At 43.2% G+C, this 18,242-nt stretch overlaps 2 protein-coding genes across 13 annotated transcripts in view; one reads left to right on the top strand and one right to left on the bottom strand.

Annotated features, from left to right (window-relative positions):
- Positions 1–18,242, bottom strand: part of PHTF1 (putative homeodomain transcription factor 1) — a 129,593-nt gene that overhangs the window by 75,874 nt on the left and 35,477 nt on the right. The window contains exon 19 of one of the 7 annotated variants that reach the window (XM_077839055.1): positions 11,149–11,248. The exons of 5 other annotated variants lie outside the window; for them this stretch is intronic. In XM_077839055.1, the coding sequence (XP_077695181.1) occupies positions 11,243–11,248 (6 nt within the window). In that variant the 3' untranslated portion in view covers positions 11,149–11,242. Of the gene's footprint in view, positions 1–11,148; positions 11,249–18,242 lie in introns of those variants that run through there. One more of the 7 variants, XM_077839054.1, reaches the window with a different exon arrangement.
- MAGI3 (membrane associated guanylate kinase, WW and PDZ domain containing 3) overlaps positions 1–18,242 on the top strand; it is a 212,105-nt gene that overhangs the window by 189,175 nt on the left and 4,688 nt on the right. For 5 of the 6 annotated variants that reach the window (XM_077839043.1, XM_077839042.1, XM_077839046.1 and 2 more), the window contains 4 exons: positions 7,639–7,824; positions 11,632–11,734; positions 13,511–13,637; positions 15,193–15,336. In XM_077839043.1, the coding sequence (XP_077695169.1) occupies positions 7,639–7,824; positions 11,632–11,734; positions 13,511–13,637; positions 15,193–15,336 (560 nt within the window). The remainder of the gene's footprint in view (positions 1–7,638; positions 7,825–11,631; positions 11,735–13,510; positions 13,638–15,192; positions 15,337–18,242) is intronic. The other variant, XM_077839044.1, reaches the window with a different exon arrangement.

The raw sequence follows: 18,242 nt of genomic DNA, 5'->3' as shown, positions 1-18,242 counted from the left end.
TTTAATGAAATTTAGAACAAAAAAGTGCAAAGTATCAGTGAAGGTTGTGAAAGAGTAAGCAACTGTGGCATTGAGTATTGCTACAGTACTAGCTCAGTACTCAGAAATGCTGACTTCTGTTCTATAAAATCAGTTGCTATAGTAACACTTGGGACAGGAGCTGTCACCCTCTGATGCTGTGCTGTGATTATGTGACCTGTGTTAGCGATATGAAAAACTAACTCTTTGGACTGGTTTTCTGTTGCCTTGTCAGAGTTGGGTGATATTAGAAAAATGATTATTAACAAATAAGCAGAATTGTACTGTGTAATCCTGGTACTGCATCATTAGAACATTCTTGTCAGCATACCATCCAGAAATTCTTTCATCAAGTTGAAACTGCAATGAAAGTAGTTGGGTGGTTTTGTTTTTATGGGAAATAACAGAAGATAACTGGATCCCTATTTCAGCATTGGAAGTGCTAAGGTAACAGTCCCAGGCTGTTTTTAATGCTTGTAAATAAGAAACATTGGTATATCAGTGTATTGCATTATGCTGGAACATCTTTGCAACATCTCACGTAAGAATGGCCATACTGGGTCAGACCAGTGGTCCATCTAGCCCAGTATCCTGTCTTCCTGCCAGGCCAGATGCTTCAGAGGGAATGAACAGAACAGGGAATCATCAAGTGATCCCGGCCCTGTCATTGAGTCCCAGCTTCTGGCAATCAGAGGTTTGGAGCATGGGGTTGAGTCCCTGCCCATCCTGGCTAATAGCCATTGATGGACCTATCCTCCATGAACTTATCTTGCTCTTTTCTGAACCCTGTTATAGTCTTGGCCTTCACAACACCCTCTGGCAAGGAATTCCACAGGTTGACTGTCCGTTGTGTGAGGAAAGACTTCCTTTTGTTCATTTTAAACCTGCTACCTATTAATTTCATTTGGTGACCCCTAGTTCTTGTCTTATGAGAAGGTGTAAATAACACTTCCTTATTTACTGTCTCCATGCCAGTCATGTTTCTGTGGACCTATATCATTTCCCGCCTTAGTCGTCTTTTTTCTAAATGGAACAGTCCCAGTTTTTTTAATCTCTGCTGTGTTGGAAGCTGTTCCATGCCTCTCATCATTTTTGTTGCCCTTCTCTGTACTTTTTCCAATTCTAATTGTCTCTCTTTGAGATGAAGTGACCAGAGCTGAATGCAGTATTCAAGGTCTGGGTGAATAGGGATTTACATAGTGACATTGTGATATTTTCTGTCATATTTTCTATTCCTTTTCCAACGGTTCCTCACATTCGTTTAGCTTTTTTGACTGCCGCTGCCCAATGGGCAGCCATTTGCAGAAAACTATCCACGATTCCCATCGTTTTGTATATATAGTTGGGATTATGTTTTCCAATGTACATTACTTTGCACTAGGGTTGTCAAGCAATTAAAAAAATTAATCCCGATTAATCACGCTCTTAATAATAGAATACCATTTATTTAAATATTTTTGGATGTTTTCTACATGCTCGAATATATGTATTCTGTGTTGTCATTGAAATCAGAAGTGTACAATACTCACTTCTTATTTATTTTTATTACAAATCTTTGCACTGTAAAAACAAAAGACCATAGTTTTCAATTCACCTAATACAAATACTGTAGTGCAATCTCTTTATTATGAAAGTAAACTTACAAATGTAGAATTATGTAAAAAAACCTGCATTCAAAAATAAAACAATGTAAAACTCTAGAGCCTACAAGTCCACTTAACCCTACTTCTTGTTCAGCCAATCACTCGGACAAACAAGTTTTTTCACATTTGCAGGAGATAATGCTGCCCTCTTCTTGTTTACAAAGTCACCTGAAAGTGAGAACAGGTGTTTGCATGGCATTGTTGTAGCTGGATGCGCTAAAGATTCATATGTCCCTTCATGCTTCAACCACCATTCCAGAGGACATGCGTCCATGCTGACGGATTCTGCTCGATAACAATCCAAAGCAGTACGGAACAACGCATGTTCATTTTCATCATCTCAGTCAGATGCCACCAACAGAAGATTGGTTTTCTTTTTTGGTGGTTCAGGTTCTGGAGTTTCTGTGTCAGAGTGTTGCTCTTTTAAGACTTCTGAAAGCATGCTCCACACCTCATCCCTCTCAGATTTTGGAAGGCACTTCAGATTCTTAAAACCTTGAGTGCTGTAGCTGTCTGTAGAAATCTGATATTGGAACCTTCTTTGTGTTTTGTCAGATCTGCAGTGAAAGTGTTCTTAAATCAAACAACATATGCTGGGTCATCATCCGAGACTACCATAGCACAAAATATATGGCAGAATGCAGGTAAAACCATGGAGCAGGAGGCATACAATTCTCCTCCAAGGAGTTCAGTCACAAATTTAATTATGCTATTTTTTTTTTTTTTTTTTTTAAAACAAGCATCATCAGTATGGACACGTCCTCTGGAATGGTGGTCAAAGCATGAAGAGACACATCAATGTTTAGCATCTCTGGCACGTAAATACCTTGCAGTGCTGGCTACAAAAGTGCCCTGCGAACAACTGTTCTCACTTTCAGGTGACATTGTAAATAAGGAGTGGCATTATCTCCCATAAATGTAAACAGGCTTGTTTCTCTTAGTGATTGGCTGAACGAGAAGTAGGACTGAGTGGACTTGTAGGCTCTAAAGTTGTACATTGTTGTTTTTGAGTGCAGTTACGTAACCAAAAAAAATCTACTTTTGTAAGTTGCATTTTCACGATAAGGAGATTGCACTACAGTACTTGTATGAGGTGAATTGAAAGATACTATTTCTTTGTCATTTTTACAGTGCAAATATTTGTAATCAAAGGTAATATAAAGTGAACACTGTACACTTTGTATTCTGTGTTGTACTTAAAATCAATATATTCGAAAATGTAGAAAAACATCTAAAATATTTAATAAATTTCAATTGGTATTTTGTTTAACAGTGTGATTAAAACTGTGATTAATCAAGATTAAATTTTTAATTGCAATTAATTGTTTTTAGTTAATCGCATGAGCTAACTGCGATTAATTGACAACCTTACTTCGCACTTATCAAAACTGAATTTCATCTGCCATTTTGTTGCCCAGTCACTCCGTTTAATGATATCCCTTTGTAACTCTTCACAGTCTGCTTTGGACTTAACTATCTTGAATAATTTTATATCATCTGCAAATTTGACCACCTTCCTGCTTACCCCCTTTTCCAGATCATTTATTAATGACTTAAAATGAACCCACTGGGATATTTTACACAAGATAATTCATCAGTTAGTTGTAACTCTACAATCCTGTGATGCTTTCCTCTTCTCAGATAACTTTTACATAAATTATATTAAAAATGTAGGCCTTAAAAGTGGGAGAAGAAATTAAAGACAATACAATTAAATCTTTAAATGGAGGTAAAAATTGAGAGGCATCAATGTCTGCTCCTTTATAGCAAGTAACAAGTGTTTGCTAGCTCATTAATTACAAGCCTGAATGGTAAATTAAGGTCAGATTTCTGATGACTTTCAGAAAGTGTTTTGAGATTTGCTGTCATAGTTTGAAATGCCAAATGATAATGTTAAGTACATAATTCTGCACCCCTCTCTCTCCATTCACCATCCGTTCCCTTTCAATGAAGCATGCTTGGGAGAAATAATAAAGACATTAGGAAGAGGACAGAGACCTTCTCCCTCCACTGGGCTTTGGGTGCACATAAGGGATTTCAGGTGAAATTTCAGTTATGACGGGGAAAGCATCAGTGAAAGGGATGGCTGGAACCAGTGAAGATCTTTGGTGACAGTCTAAGATAGAAATGTGAGCACTGGTCCAAGAGCCATTGTGAGAGACTTTAAGGATCCATACAGAGGGGAACCATCTTTGCTACACCTTCAGGGATCCAGGTAAATTAAAGGCAGCTCTGGTTGCGTGGGAAGGCAGCACGCTGACAGATGGGCTTTGATTTAACGTGAAGTTCCTCTGGCACCAATGTATCGGAGCTAAGGCAGCACAATGAGCTGAGGTTTCTGTTTGCTCCCTACTGGTGCATTGGCCTCACGTGAGCTGTTGAGTGCAATTTGCTGTATTGACTTACAGATCAACCACCACCAACCTACAATTTTCCATTAGCATCACTCCAGATCTTGCTAGTTGTCAGAGCCTGTGGGAGCTGCTGGGAAGTAGAGATACTGGCTGATCTCTGCCAAAAAGAAGCCTGAAGAAAAGTATTGTATTTCTGAGAAAAGGATGCTCATATTTTGCTACCAGTGGAACTTTCCTCTGCCCGTTGGAGGCTTTTTAGTTCTGCCCCCTCCTATACCCAGCCCATTGCTTGGTCCGGCCTGGGGAAAGTGACTAATATGAATGAGCCCCTTAAAAATACTCTCCCTCTCCCTTACTTTTCGCTTCCCCTTCTCTTTCCCAGTCCCATTGCTCTGGCCCCTAAAGGAATGTATTAAGAAGAGTGGAGTGAGGTGAGCAGCCTGGATAAGCTAATCTGGAGAGCTGGTTAAAACTTACTATATGGAAAACACCGGGGGTTATGGATGCAGATCCATCTTGATGTGGAAAAATTGGAAAGAGTCCAGTGGAGGGCAACAAAAATTATTAGGGGACTGGAACACATGACTTACGAGGAGAGGCTGAGGGAACTGGGATTGTTTAGTCTGCGGAAGAGAAGAATGAGGGGGGATTTGATAGCTGCTTTCAACTACCTGAAGGGGGGTTCCAAAGAGGATGGATCTAGACTGTTCTCAGTGGTAGCTGATGACAGAACGAAGAGTAATGGTCTCAAGTTGCAGTGGGGAAGGTTTAGGTTGGATATTAGGAAAAGCTTTTTCACCAGGAGGGTGGTGAAACACTGGAATGCGTTACCTAGGGAGGTGGTGGAATCTCCTTCCTTAGATATTTTTAAGGTCAGGCTTGATAAAGCCCTGGCTGGGATGATTTAGTTGGGGATTGGTCCTGCTTTGAGCAGGGGGTTTGGACTAGATGACCTCCTGAGGTCCCTTCCAACCCTGATATTCTATGAAGCCCAGAAATGCAGAAGTAGGAAAAACCTTTGTCCAGAACCTTTACTTCTCTGGCTCACCTTTGCATTCTGTCTGACTACACCCAGCACCACTGTCATGAGCCACATTGTAAAGTAAATGAAGTCTGAATGTTTTATTTTTCTTCCCTAGTATTGCAAGGTATTTGTACTTGTATCACAGGATCAAAAAGCAGTCTGTGCACCTATATTTACCATTGCTGCATCAAACTCCTTGTATCTATTCCTCCCTCCAAAGGATGCTTCAGTACTTCTAAGCAAGCAAGCAAGAAAGAAACCAACCTATTGCATATGGCAGAACAAATTGCCTCAGAGAATCCTGATGCATAAGATTTTATTCATTCTGTGCAGATGTGATCTGCTTCCTTTAAAGGTTTTCGTTTAGGCATAATAATAGCTCTCATGTGCCAGGGGGAGGCTCTTAGTGGCTTTGCCTGGTTAATATTTTTCCTTCACTCTGCTGGCTTTGCATGCTGTGTGGGGTTTGTTTTGTTCCAGTGGATCTGTCATAGTTGGCTTGTTTTATGTATAAAACTGTCTGGCTAGCTGTAATGAAGGGAAAATGACCGTGGAGATGGAAGTTTCTTAGGACAGTGTGCAGCATAAAGCTGTTTGCAGACCTTTGACTTTGCACACTCGATACGAGAGCAGAGAGATACCTGGGAATTGGAAATGGAACACGCCTATCCCCATGTATCCCAGACTGGAACTCCATACCGTGCCACTGCCTGGTCCCACGTGTAGTTCCTGAAAGAGGCGCATTGGTCATATCTAATGAGACTGACCCCATGGCTAAGAGGAGGATCAGTCAGGCCAAGACTCCAGCGGCGTCTGAACAGGACAAATGCTCCTTGGTACCAGTGGGCTGGAAGGGTTCCCATAGTCACCTTTAGGAGCCTGTAAAGTTTCGCCCTTTCCCACTCATCTGCTCTTTTCTGTTTTCATAGTGGCCCTCTTCCCCACTCTGCCAGTGATACCAGCTTCAGCAACCTATTAATCCATGCCACTTTGATGCCTAGCTCCTATGGTTCTACTAATCAAAGGCATTATATAAGAACTGGGTGGTATTCCACACTGTATACACAGTGTGTTCCATAGAAATGCATACTCCTTTCACAATTTAACTTCCACTTTTTATTTGCTATAACATTATATTAGCCATATTAATTTTATTATATATTATACATGTATTTATGGATGGACTGCCTTTCTTGAGATGCTCTGTAGGGCCACTGCCTTCTCATTCACATCCCTCTAAAATACCCTCTTTCGTGGCAATGTTTGTTTGAGTACTTGGGGAATTCTCTGTCTAATTTTTTTCACATTGATATTAAAACACCTGGTCAGTTGCCTAATACCTTTTGTTACTTCCCTTATGTCTGAGTGCCTTTTAGATGATAAGGGACCATACCTTCTCTCCTGTTTGCACAGCACCTCGAACATTGTGAAGAATCTAAAAAACGCATTCCAGTAACGCCCAAATATCCTGTGTATAGATTGACATCCTGCTCAGCACATCTGACGTAGCTCAAATAAGCCACAAAGCTGATATATTTATTTTGTTTAATTCATTGGCTCAAGTAAAATTTGTTTTAGATGGAAAAACTTATCATTCAAATTTTAACAGTACACGACCCCTTATGACCTATTCTGTTTTAGTATAAAAACTGTACCCTGTACAAACCAGACGGACAAATCAATGAGTGGGGAATCATTAACTGTTGGTTGTCTATTGATAGCCAGGCAGTGGTGGAAGTTGCTACTGGCAGTGGTGTCACCTTGAGGAGGTTATCGCAGAGCCATATGGCCTATAATTTCACACCTGCTATAAACTGAAGGAGGCATGGTAGGAAATTTATCTTGATAACCTGTGTTTCATAATGGCAAACTTTAAGATTCGTTTAAGGGAGAGTATGCATAAGTAACGTTGTGTTACCTGTAATCTGCCAGATTGGTGCACCAAGTAACCGCTTTGGAAGTGGAACCAACAATGCTTTACAATTTTCTCTCCATTTTATCTAGTTATAGGTTTAGCCACACAGAGCAAATCAGAGGAAGTAGTCTTTTCCCATTCCTCTGACCGTTTCTCTGTTTACATGCATCCCTATTTGTCTTGCACATCAAAGTGGCAGGGTTGATTTATTGTCATTCGCTCCAATAGTGCCTCCTTCCATGTATGCAATGGAGAGAAAACTCTGTGAAATTATATGATGCCCTTTTTTGCTAAGGCTCTTGATTTTAGCTTGCTCTGATTTAAGGGTAATGAACCTTGGCTGCCAACAAAATGAAACACCACTACAAGATCCACTTCTTCTTAGTACTCAACCTGCGTGGCTCAGACAGCCAGTATTGCAGGGTGTGTGGAATTCTCTATATCAACCCCACCTGCTGCCTATTGTTAGCCAGATTCAAATGTGCAGGTCAGAGTGACAATAAATAGCTGGTTCCTCTCAAGTTGAACGCACTCCATGGTAAAGCCACTCTGATTTATTTGAGATAGGTAACAGCAGTTGTTTACATTTGGAGTGCTTCATATAAATGAACAGGAACAGCAGCTGCCTATTAACAAGTACAGTGTATGCTGAAAACGCTGACATGCCTCTTCTTGGTTCCCTAGTGATTCCCCACAAGATCGGGCGTGTTATTGAAGGGAGCCCAGCTGATCAGTGTGGGAAGCTGAAAGTGGGAGACCGTATCTCAGCTGTGAATGGGCAGTCAATCATAGAGCTCTCCCATGACAGTATAGTGCAGCTGATTAAAGATGCAGGCCACATGGTTACCCTGACTGTCGTTGCTGAGGAAGGTAAGAAAAATGCCTGCTTATTTCTCCCCAGTGCGGATACCAATGGTGGCACAGCCTGCAGGGTGCGGCGTCCTGCCACATGATCACCAAGTATTTCTGTAATAAAATAGATACAAAGCCCCAGAGTCTGGTTTTATATCTTCTTAAGTTAACAAGCTGAAAAGGAGGTGGTATAAAGACGTCGGAGGTTTTAGGAAAATAATCTACCTAGTGAGTGACGGATTGTGGAGCTCATTTCATTTGCTTGATGGAAGCTGGGCACAAGTGCAGAGGAGTGGGGGAGGGGAGACACATGCAGAGATGGTTTTATTGAAAAGACAAGATTCAGGCATTATGAGAATCAGTGCTGTGGTATGGAGACCCCTCCACAGAAATCGGAGAGAGAGACTGCTCCTGACAGGAAATATTCCCCATCCAGCTCTAGCACTTCTTAGCGTGAAAAAGATCTGATCCTTCAAGTTTTAGAAGGGGGAAGAAATTACTGCACTCTGGGATGTCAGTGAAAAGTAGAGTTGAATTTTCTGAGCTTACTTGGCATCCTAGCGTTGTGCAGCAGGAATTCCCGTCAGGAGAGCCTCTGCCCCAGAACTAAACGGTAAGTTCCTACGGTGCTATTGCCTATGCACGTCCACAAGGCACTGCGAGTAGCATGGGGCAGCTCTGCCTCGGGGGCCCTGTTGCCAAACAGAAGTCAAGCACCCTAAGGCCTAGCGAATATCCAGTTCTTAGACATCCTGCCCTGCTGGGCATTTTCAGTGTTTTCCTCTTGCTCTGTGAAAATGCACAGATTTGCCTGATGCTGCATTTCCAGGACACAATGGAAACATTTTGTGGCCCTTAGTTCTTCTAAAGATACATTTGGAGAAAACTCGCATCCTGATCGCTGTTTTTTCTGCAAAGCCTCTCAGGTTGCTAGCAAATTCAGTGCACAAAACAGTGAAATCCTCTAAGCAGCAAAATGAATATTTGTGATGCCAAAGTCCCACCTTCAGAAATGGCATTTTCTAATGAAAGCTCCCATACAACTCTGCTCTTAATATTATATTGTTCCCTACACAAATAGTTCACTATAAATGTGTAAAATCCAATCGTTTGAAGAGAGAGCTTTTTTCCAGTCCTGCTTACCACTGCATTTTTCTGGATTGCTGCTTGTAGGTTTAATTAAAGTTGCTATAATTATTTTGCAAGTAAGATGGGTTTCTCCACTCTTAAATAATAAATACTTAAAGCTAGTATGTGGATAAAGCCAACAAATGATTCCTTCTCATTTCACATTCATTGCAAATATTTAACATGGTATCTTGGCCTTTCATATAGAATATCAAAGACTTAATTTACCTGCTTATTAATGCTTGAAACAGAGAGGCTCTTTTTATTTATAAAATCCATTATATTTCAATGACGCTTTCATGATTATCAGATCAAATTCATTTCAGGCCACAGGGATACAGCTCAACGCAATCACCCTGCCTTTAATGCGGTTGGAGTTTAAGTTGAGGTTCCGCTAAGTCCATTTCTATCTAGTTTTTAATCAACCTTGTCTCTGAGATAAATTGCCTCTGCCATTAATATCTGAATGTAACACCCCTTTTCACACACCCTGTAGAAACCCTGATCTTAGCTTTTCTCCATTCCTAAGTCATATGGGATTTGCCAGATAAAATTCAGAGATAAAACATGGACCTGAGTGAGAATCAGTGTTGGGAAAAAAATGTCAGTAACCGATTATAAAACCAGCCCAAAGTGACCAACAGGAGAAGCCATGTGGCTTGGAGATTTATGTAATGTTTGGAGGAACTACAGAAATCCATGTTGCTCATAAACAAGAGTAAATTACTGCTTCTAAAATAATCACTGGTTTAAGTTTGGGGAACGTAGTTCAGCTAATGGCACAGCTGCAGTAAGCACCAAGTTCCAGATCACAAAATACTCGGCAGGCACTATCCTCCTTAGAGCAGTCAGACCCTGGGGAAAGCCAGGGCAGACATTAGATCATGCAGACCTCTCAATCAGTTACACACTCTGGGAAGCAGGTTGGGCTTTATAGGGTTGGATGCCTGGCTACTGCTGCCACTAGTTAGTTGCATTGTGAATAACACTGAGGGGAGAGAGAAATACCCATTTAGCCGGAAGCTATTCAGCACCATAGTGCTCAAGCCCGGACTGACTTTGCTGTTCCCCAATGTATCTTCTGTGCTGACCTCTTAGATTGGCAGTGAAAATGCTACAATGCAACTCTCATCCCTCCGCTGCTCCCCTCCAGCTTTCACAAATGTGTATTCTTTACTTTTCATCCTTTGTCCCAATTGTCTCTCTAATTCTAGAATAAGTGAATTCCGCTCCATGCTCCAAAGACATTTTATAACAGCCCCTAGTCATGTACTATCCAAAAACATGGGAGAGCAGGATGAGTGGAGGAGCTGAGAATTCATGCAGACAGATGGCCTTTTTCTTACCTGTGCTTATTAACTAAACCTTTGAATGTATGCCAGGAATAAATGTTGACGTTTGTCTTGGGAGGGAAGAAAACCTCTTCAAGGCATGTCCTAGCAATAAGGCCAGACAGCCCTGTGATGAACTCTGCAGGGTCTGGTATAGCTGAGAAATGCTGCAATCTAATTTAAGAATCTGTACTGAGAAGCAGTAATATGCTTTCCTTTACTTCCAGGTGCATAATTACTTGTGTTTTTCAGTTATTACCCTGAAATGCATTTACCTAACACACTCCTAGCAACAGTGGGCTGGAATGCCTGTGACACTTTCCATTATAAGCCCTTATTTTCAGGGTTTGCAACTGAACTATAAATGTTCATTCCAGGCTAAAACTTGCCCTTTCGGGTTTCTGAGTGCATTTTGGAGGAATATGGTTTGCTCTGCTTTTTGAGTGGCAGTCACTTCGTATTTCAAAATATGGTGAGGTTTTTTGTAAGTCATTTGATCAGACACATACAGTAAATGTGTTCTCTGTGTCAGAGACAGGTTCGCTTTGTGAAGGCTGCTAAGAGGGATTTTGTTAAAATGTCATTATAGGTAAATTGCCTGTTAAGGCTCTTTGAAGAGAGGGAGAACATTCCGATATTCCAGTTCTGATTAAAATATCTCCTTTAATACAGTTTCAGGAACCATTTGTAAACTTTCCCTGAGAGTTTACCTGTGATAGATCTTCTCCACGATGGATTAGCAGATGTGACTCTCAGTAGCGCCTCCAAGAGCCCTGCTGGGTTGGGCTCAAAACCTGTTCACAGTGGAGCTGGAGTAGGGGTGGGGGAGGCATCATGATGATCTTTCTGATGATTTGTTAAATCACTATCAAATACTTTTTTGGGGGGAGGGACGATCCACCCTGTGGATTTGTCTAGTTCTGACACTGCTCCTGCCTTTACCAGGTTACAGACAATCGAAATCTTAATATGTGCTGTCATTCCTAGAATAAAGTAGTTTAGGTTAGCAGAAAGTTCCTCCATGGGGAGGATGAACTTCACCAAATACCCTGATTTATGGAACTGAATCTAGAAATCTCCACTCCTCCGCTTCAGCGCAGCATCAACCTGGCATGTGACTGTCACGCAGCACAGATCTGCCCAGTAGCTTATCCTAAGGGAAACGGAAATTCTGTTTCTCCTAAAATTTTACATTAAAAACCCTGCATTCTCACTCTGGGCACCTGACAACAAGAGCTGCTGTTTACCTAGAAGAGTAAGAAATGCTCAGAACAGCAATTAACTCTCTTGTGCTGTTTACTCCCCTCATACCACACAGTGTATTTTTAGAGGTCTGCTGTAATTCTGTTTTGTTTGACGTTATTAGAACACCGTGGCCCCCCTTCAGGAACCAACTCTGCCAAACAAAGTCCAGCCCCACAGCACAGACCTATGGGAACAACACAAGCCAACTCTGCAACAGCAGACAGGTATGATGCCTTTGTTTTCAGACAGATGGGAACCAAAAATGAACAAAGATTGAGCCTGGCTGGTGTGATAGCCCCAGCCTAAGTCATCCTTGGGTGAATCCGTGCACAGAAGTGAAGGGAAGGAGGGGCAGCCAACTGTGGGTCACATTCCCCATATCCTGCAGCAAGCCCTCATCTAGGTGCATGAGTGCATCATCCAGGGCACTGCCCTTGACTGCATCTAAAAGGCATAAATGCTCCACCGTTCTGGGTACCTAATGAGGACTTTAAATTGTGAGGAATTGTTGCCTCAGTAATTCCTTTATCAGCCTGGCTCTTATAATCTCATGTAACTGTTAGTGTTCATGCTGTGTGCTGTCTTTAGCATGTGTTGTGGGGAACTGTAATCGATACACAGACTATGCTCACTCAGAGCTGAAGACTATCCCTGTTGTGTTACACAAGAGGGTATCTGCTGAAGGGGTTGAGGAGAAATTAGAAATGTCATTCTTGTATGGCTAGGCTGTTCAGTGACCTGATAAATCAGGAGGCAGATATCTAAGACCAGCTCTGATCAGAGATGATGCTCCATCCCTTCAGCACTTTTCTCAGACCAAGGGGTGATTACTTAAGTGGAAATCACCCAATAAAACCCCAATCAATAAATGGTTCATAAGATCCTGGGAAAAAGAAAAGGCGTACTTGTGGCACCTTAGAGACTAACCAATTTATTTGAGCATGAGCTTTCGTGAGCTACAGCTCACTTCATCAGATGGATTCAGTGGAGCTCACGAAAGCTTGTGCTCAAATAAATTTGGTTAGTCTCTAAGGTGCCACAAGTACTCCTTTTCTTTTTGCGAATACAGACTAACACGGCTGTTACTCTGAAAAAAGATCCTGGGAGACGGTGTCAATGGGGAAAACGTTTACAGGGATACATTGGCTGTGAAACAGAGTATCAGTTATGTAGCACAATGAAGAGATGGACATGGCTGGATTTTTCACCGATTTTTCCCATATTAGCATTACCATTATTACATAATAATTCAGCAGTACCCTACTACTGCAGGTTGCTGTTTGGATGATCTTTTCTTACCTGCTTCAATTAAAACAAACATTTAAAAATTACAAGTTTTCTTGATGCTGTCATTGCACAGTTTAAAGCCATTCATAGCAGTTCTGTGGTCTTTTTCTGGATGGTACACACTGATATTTTTTAATCATTGTGATGATGGCAGAGAGTCTGGGATTAAATCCTCAAGTGATTCATTTCCTGGATTTTGCATGTTTGTTACATTACTCAGAAGTACCTGATCATGTTCTGTCTGTGTATGAATTGGGGAGACTTCATTCTTAGGATAAACTAAACATTATAAACTGTTGAAACTGCCTCACTTGTGAGGGAAGAGAGAAGGGTTCCCTCTAAATGAGAACAGAGGGTAAGACTGAACTGCTCTTTTTGGTACTCTTTATAATCCTTGGGTTCACAGAAGACACCAGTGTCAGATGTCCCTAACTCGGGAATTAAATAGCTGATGCAGCTCCTTGGTGCCAACCAACAGACTGACGATTGATGATCGTCTGTTGATGTGCTGCAGTAGGTTAAGGTTATAAATAACAGATGAAGAAACAACTATTAAATACCTTTTTAATTGTATAAGCTTTGCATAAGAAAACCATATTGTTGTACAACTGACGTTTCTTGCTGGTCCATCCAATAGTAACTATTGCAGATTAATTCAGTTTCCATGTAAATGTAACCTGAGTAACTTAAGCTTTCCTTCCATCAATTTGCAGGGGAGTCACAGAAGATGAAGCTGGAAGAGAACTTTCCAACAGTTACAGGCTTCCCTGGCCTGAGCACAAGCACTTGCCCCAGCCTGATGGCGGTGTTCTCTCCATTGTAGGCAGCCGTCATTCTCAGGTAGACACCTATCCTGAGGAGCCAAGAGTCTCTGCAAGATCCTGGTGGTACTGAGGCCCTAAAATTCAACTGCCTTGTATGCTAATAGTATAGGGCAGGAGTAGGTAACCTATGGCACTCGAGCTGATTTCCAGTGGCATTTACACTGCCCGGGTCCTGGCCACCGGTCCAGGGGGCTCTGCATTTTAATTTAATTTTAAATGAAGCTTCTTAAACATTTTAAAACCCTTATTTACTTTACATACAACAATAGTTTAGTTATATATTATAGACTTGTAGAAAGAGACCTTCTAAAAATGTTAAAATGTATTCCTGGCGCGCGAAACCTTAAATTAGAGTGAATAAATGGAGACTCGGCACACCACTTCTGAAAGGTTGCCGACCCCTGGTGTATATTAACCTTTCCCTTAGGAGATACGGTGTTGAGATACTCTTTAGGAATGTTGCTGACTAGGCATGTGTCAAACAGTATGGGAGGATGTTTCGCTAATAGTTAGTATTTTAATGTTGTTATAAACTTAGTTTAGTTTAATATTGCTGATCATTATAGTTATAAAAGAAACAACAAACCTTTGAAACAGAACTACTGTAACCTCTTGGGAACATTCTATATGGATAAACAGTTCATACATATTTAAGAATCTTAGAATTAAACTGCTCTGCAGATTTTGGCTGGGTATAACTCAGAGGTGGGCAAACTACGGCCCGCAGGACCGTCCTGCCCGGCCCCTGAGTTCCTGGCCCGGAAGGCTCGCCCCTGGCCCCTCCCCTGCTGTTTCCATTCCTCCCCAGCCACACAGGCAGCGGGGCTGCGAGCTCCTGCCGCTCTGGAGCAGCATAGTAAGGGGGCAGTGACAGCGCATGAGGGGGCTGGGTAGGGGGTCCCGGAGGGCAGTCAGGGGACAGGGAGCAGGGAATGGTTGGATGGGGCGGAGGTTCTGGGGCGGTCAGGGGTGGGGAACAGGGGGAGTGGGGTCCTGGGGGGCCTGTCAGGGGTTGGGGGTGTGGATAGGTCGGGGCAGTCAGGGGACAGGGAGCAGTGGGGGTTGGATGGGGATGGGATCCCGGGGGAGACAGTTTGGGGCGGGGGTAGTCTTGGGACAAGGAGCAGGGGGGTTTGGATGGGTCGGGGGTTCCTAGGGGGGACAGTCAGCGGGTGGGAAAATGGGAGGGGGCGGATAGGGGGTGGGGGCCAGGCTGTTTGGGGGGCACAGCCTTCCCTACCCAGCCCTCCATACAGTTTTGCACCCCAGTGTGGCCCTCGAGCCAAAAAAGTTTGCCCACCCCTGGTATAACTCCACCTCATACCAAATCATATGATGTGAGTTTGTGATGAATCAGATTCAATTGCATTTTGTGATGAATCAGATTCAATTGCATGTTATGATGAATCAGATTCAATTCCATCCCTTCATAGCTGTGTATTAAAACCTGTCTAGTGTGTGAAACTGAAAGGATTTCTCTGGTTTTATAAAATACCTTTCCTGAAAATGTAGGAAACTAACAAAAGTTAAAATTCCTCAGTCCACAATTGTTTATCTCATTTCTTATGCAGAGTCTTGGCTGTTCTCCAGTAGAACTGGAACGAGGCCCTCGCGGTTTTGGATTCAGTCTTCGCGGAGGAAAGGAGTACAACATGGGCTTATTCATCCTTCGACTTGCTGAGGATGGGCCTGCCATCAAGGATGGAAGAATTCACGTGAGTGTCAGAGACACTGATGAATTCAAACAGGTCGGGCTCCTCAGGATGTTCATTACCCCGTCAAAGAATTTGCTTCCCTGCAAGTGGTTAATGTCTCACTGCACACACAAAATGGTTATTTACACTGCTCCAGTCTAAGAGTTGTAATTGCAGAGATGTAGCAAACTGTGTTGATAGTTTTAATGTTTCAGGAAGTAAAAATCCCAGCAGCATGTAGGGGGAAAGAAACGTGCTCTCTCTCAAAAGACATAGCCTCTCCCAAGAAAGCTGGACGCCATCTACCCTAAAGACATAGTAACAGATGTTTCTGACAATGAATTCTTCTCTATAGACAGTAGTTGGCCAGAATGAGTGCCAAACAGAATTTTTGGAAACCCAGACTGAAAATAGCACAATGAAATGCAAGTCTGTTGGAAGGTTCCCAGAGTCCAGGTAAATGTGGGTTTGTGAGAGCACCCAACCTTTGTTTTTAAGCTGAGCTTTCGTTGTTCAGCATGGAATTTTAAAATGTTTCCAAACCAAGTGCCTTCCCTACCAACGTATCCTAATGTTAATTCTTGTGTGTCATGTCTAAGAATCCCGCTGTTCAAATATTGTCCCCTAAACAAACCGAATGTGTGCAAAGGGAGAAGGCAGTGTCACCGCAGTTGGAGACTGTAGCGGGGCAGTGACCCTGCTCTGGCCCTGAAAAGGTTAAAAGCCAGCCCTTGCAGAGGGCTGGGGCTGAGAGCTGATAAGAACAGGCTGATTGGGAAGGCAGCCACAGCCGGGGCCATGCCCCAATCAGGCCACAGCTGGCCTGAGAAAAGAGCTGTGAGCCAGGAGCTGAGGCAGTCTCTCTCTAGCTCTTGAGAGAGAAGGACCTGGCTGCCTGGGAGAGAAGGGTACTTGAGACAGAGCATTGCTGGGGAAAGGGTGGAGGAGTTGGGGAGCTCCGGCCTCAATAGAGGCCTGTGCAGGTACAGGGGCTGGGAGGAGCAGCCCAGGGTTCGGCAGAGGCAGCTGGTTCAACCTCCTTGCCAATGATGTGTGGTTTACAGACTGCAGTCTGCCCCAGTGAGCGGGGCCTAGACGATGACTGGCAGCAGCCACTGAGGCAAGGTGGGGATAGAGGGTTGGGGGTTCCCTTGGGAGGGGAGACCCAGAGTGTGGGGACACTGCCAGGAGGCAGCATCCCACGGTAAAGGGCACCAGGATCTGGGAGGGACACGGGGCCAGCGGCAGGCAAGACACTGGCGTGCAGAGGGGCGCTCCGAAGGCTGGAAAGAGCTAATTCCCAGGACAACTAGCAGGAGGCACTGCACCAATGAGTCTCATCTCGCTACAGAGACCAAATACAGTTCTGTAATTACTGTCCATAAAATGACTTTGTACTGGCTGAAGCATGGAACTGAGCATCAGGGACTCTTAGTTCTGATTCCATTCCTGCCAGTGACATGTGATACAGCCCTTTACACAAGTCACTTCACTTTCTCTGTCAGTTTTGTAGTGTGCAAAGTGAAGGCAGTAATAGACTACTTTTGAGGGCTGATGTCAGGCTTAATTGGATGCAAAATTCAAAGAGTTAAGTTTTAATGTGCTAATTCTTAGCATTTACAGTCATTAGTTTTTCTTATGCTTGGGAGATTGCTTGAGTCTTATAGTGCTGCTTCTGTTTTCTCTTGTACTGCTCTTTCAAGTGGGGTTATGCTAAGCTCCAGAGCTTTGCGTTCAAGTCACCAGCATGTGAAGACTTCCCAGCTGCAAATAAACTTGGACTTTAATTGGAGAAATTTCACAGCAATAAACAGAATCAAATATATACAATTCCCTGAACTCTGCCTGGGTTCAGCTTTATAAACTCCCAATCTATTGGGGGGACACAATATAACTCTTCGGGCTCTGTTCTCAAAAATGACATCAGCACACTTATCTGCTTTCTCCTGTGGATCATCTGTGCCAAGAACGGGTGGGCTGTAGGGTAAATTTGACTGTGGGGTATTCATAATAAAACAAATTTCAAATATTCATCTTCACATTGGAACTCATCGTTCTTTCATTATACTTCTATGTGACATCTGCATTTCTCCAAAGATCTGGTAGGCCAGGCCAGATAATTGTGTAATAAGATCTCTTCCTCCTCTCACCAGAGAGAGATAGGAAAACAAAGCTGTGGTGTCCTCCCTGTTCCTCTTCCCACGGCACTTTACCTAGCTGATCACACCCAGCTCTTTCCTGTCTCCCTGCAGGTGCTGATCACCTTCTGGTCATCTAAACTAGGGGATTCATGGTTTTAGCAGGGCTCCTCTTCCACAGTAGCAGTCTGTATGGAGCAGCCCACTTTTATCTGCTTCCTGCCCCTGCTAGAGGCAGGTATTGTTCCATTTCAGAGCTCCATGCTGACTGACATAGAGGGTGCAGTCTTGGCTAGGCTGTTTCCCAGGGGACCTCAGTGAATTAGCTGGGTGCCTGCACTGTATGGGAGAGGCATATTCAGCTGTGTTTAAAAGGCCGTTTCCATACTTGAAGCAGTAACAGTTTCACACCTGAACTATAGCACCCTGAAAAATGAGTTCATAATGGGACAGCCTCATCTCCTGTGCCTTGGCAGCAGGTATGTGCCCCCACCAGCCCTTGAAAGGGACTTGCTTTCCATGTCCACTGGGCTGATCATGCATATACCCGGATAAAATTGGGAGCTCTCCCTCATCCTAGTGCAACTGCACCAGAGGTGGCAGCCATGGAAGCACTCAAATAGGCCGACACCGGAGTCCTCTCTGTACCAGTGCTCCCCTTGTTGCTGCTGTCACTGGAGCCAGATCCCGCTGGGAATCTTGAGTCCTGAGGGCCAGCAAGGCTGAAGAGGTGTCGTTATTATACTCCATGTGGTGGAAAATATTTGCAACCATCTCCTTCATGGTACC

Source organism: Eretmochelys imbricata, chromosome 21 (genome assembly GCF_965152235.1).
Source record: "Eretmochelys imbricata isolate rEreImb1 chromosome 21, rEreImb1.hap1, whole genome shotgun sequence".
Lineage (NCBI taxonomy): Eukaryota > Metazoa > Chordata > Testudines > Cheloniidae > Eretmochelys > Eretmochelys imbricata.
The sequence above is the reverse complement of the archived record's forward strand: the minus strand, read 5'-3'. Positions and strand labels throughout refer to the sequence as shown.